The following is a 2,322-nucleotide window of genomic DNA, read 5'->3' on the forward strand; positions in this document are numbered from 1 at the left end:
GTCCTGGCTAGCAAGATAAATCTAATGAGATATAAAACGTTTGGTAAAAGAAAATTAGCTAAAAATAATTAGAATTTATCTTAATTAATTTAAAATTTATTAATTATTATAATAATTAATAAATACTAAATAATAAAATAAGTTCTAACCTTTTTTTTTTTTTTAATTTCTCTAACATTACCGATATATATAAGTGAGAATGAAGATAATAATGAACGTTTCAAATAATGGCGCTAGAAAAGGAGTAGCATGAAATGATTAATAATACAAATATTTGCATATACATTGAAATATATTGCATATTGTACCAGCATCTTAATTAATTAAGCTAACAAAATAAATATAAGAGCATGATCATGATTTCCATGAATTTAAATAAAGCACTCCAAGGGCTTGCAAAATACATTAATAATTTAATTTGTCACAGCAAGCAAGCACACACATTTTGTTTTATTATTATTCAGGATTTATGAAGTATAGCATCATGAGCAATCAGCCTTAGTTTGTTTTCCTTAGCAGATTGACTGCTCATGATGTTATATCATGTTCATGAATTTTACTTTTATGTGTGATGATGCCATGCATGTACAAACATATATATATTAGTTATATATATTTGATATAACTAATTATAATAAATAGTAAAATTTGAATGTTTAATTAAGTTAATTAATTAATATAATTAATTAATTAATTATAATTAATTAAACTTGATCTACCGAAAACCGCCACCAAGGGCTGGAGCCCAATAATCAGCACCATTGTCACTTCCAACTTGAAGTGTGCATGAAACCGGAACCAAACACAACCCTCTACTCCTTAGGTCCTTCTTAGTCTCTTCTTGAGAATCCTAATTAGATAATATGCGAGGCAATAAAATTAGGGTAAGGAAAATCTAACGGACCAGTAATTTTTAATATTTTTGTTATCATCAATTGATTAGTATAAATATTAAATTATTTTTAATAAATAAATTTTAATAATTTATGTGTATAAATTTTAAAAAATATAAATATAATATATTAATTTAAAATAAAAAAAATATACTACAAAAGGGGTCTGAAATAGTAGAAGAGGGTTATGAAACAGAAACTCTCATTGTAAAATTATGAAAGAAAACTAAAAAAAAAATTAAAATATTAAAGTTGAAGAGGGCAATAATCATACCTGTTCACTAGTAGGTGCTTTCCTCTTCAAGCAGTTTTCATGCAGCAGCTATAACCAAAAAGTAAAACAAATTAAAATCAGAATCTAATAAACCATGTTCAACTTTTTGCAATTAGTAAAGTACTAAAGCAAGACATTAGTTTAATTAAAATAATATTACATCAGATAAAGCTCGCTTTTGATAATACAATATTTCTCTTTATTTATATGCTTTTCTTTATTTAATAATATAATGTAAGGTAAATTCTTTAAAATTTCTAAATTCAAAATCACCAAAACCCTTAAAAGATTTAATGGATCCAATGTAAAAAGCATACCTGACCGGGGTCTTCAGGGAATAAACAATTTTTCTCTCCCTGATGAACCTAATAACATTAGATAATTACAATCATCACTCAATTACTACCACATAATTACTTATCAATTTCTAATTAATTAATGTACATTCTCACACATGCACTTGCAAGACAAAAAGAATCAACAAGCTAGGCTCAGAGCTAGAGAGTGTGTGATATTATTCTTCATAATTGCTTTCATCAGAAATGTTAATTGTACTTAATGCTAAATTAACTAATTAACCAGAAATGGATTTATCATAAATTAATATATAATATTCTTACAGAATGTTGTTGATGCCTTGTGTTCCCTGATCCATTGCTCAAGTATGGTAAACTAAGGGCCTGAAATAATATCCAAGGAATTTTTTGAATACAAAATAAATAATTTAACATAGTTTTAGAACTTCAATAAATAATAAATAATAAAGGGTGTGTTGTTGAAAAAAAAAAGTAAAGTGAACCTTTAATAGCGTGCTATATACACACACACATACATATATATCATCATAGTTGTTTGGGAAAACTGATTATTAGTAAAGGAATGTGTATGTATGGTACAAATATGTAGTATTGAAGGAACATAAATGACCTCAATTTGACTCTGAAGGAATCTGATATACCCAATAGCTTCTAACAACACTGAGGCTGTGTCAGTCTGCAAAAAAAAGTAAAATATAAATACCACACACCATAAAATTTAAATCCTCCATAGTCATATAATAAAGCATCGTTTGAGTTTTCATAACCTGTATTCATAGTTAAAGAAAACATGTAGAGATAATAAGAATGTTTTTGATACATTTTTTCAATTTTTCAA

At 26.2% G+C, this 2,322-nt stretch overlaps 1 protein-coding gene across 3 annotated transcripts in view; it reads right to left on the minus strand.

Annotated features, from left to right (window-relative positions):
• LOC107644404 (transcription factor bHLH68) overlaps nucleotides 229-2,322 on the minus strand; it is a 4,580-nt gene continuing 2,486 nt past the window's right edge. Inside the window, exons 5-10 of one of the 3 annotated variants that reach the window (XM_016348245.2) lie at nucleotides 2,095-2,160; nucleotides 1,788-1,847; nucleotides 1,485-1,532; nucleotides 1,168-1,215; nucleotides 680-850; nucleotides 246-627 (exon numbers count right to left, since the gene is read on the minus strand). In XM_016348245.2, coding sequence (XP_016203731.1) covers nucleotides 716-850; nucleotides 1,168-1,215; nucleotides 1,485-1,532; nucleotides 1,788-1,847; nucleotides 2,095-2,160 — 357 coding nt within the window. In that variant the 3' untranslated portion in view covers nucleotides 246-627; nucleotides 680-715. Of the gene's footprint in view, nucleotides 628-679; nucleotides 851-1,167; nucleotides 1,216-1,484; nucleotides 1,533-1,787; nucleotides 1,848-2,094; nucleotides 2,161-2,322 lie in introns of those variants that run through there. The other 2 variants (XM_021102963.1, XM_021102962.1) reach the window with 2 other exon arrangements.

This window comes from Arachis ipaensis, chromosome B05 (assembly GCF_000816755.2).
Source record: "Arachis ipaensis cultivar K30076 chromosome B05, Araip1.1, whole genome shotgun sequence".
NCBI lineage: Eukaryota > Viridiplantae > Streptophyta > Magnoliopsida > Fabales > Fabaceae > Arachis > Arachis ipaensis.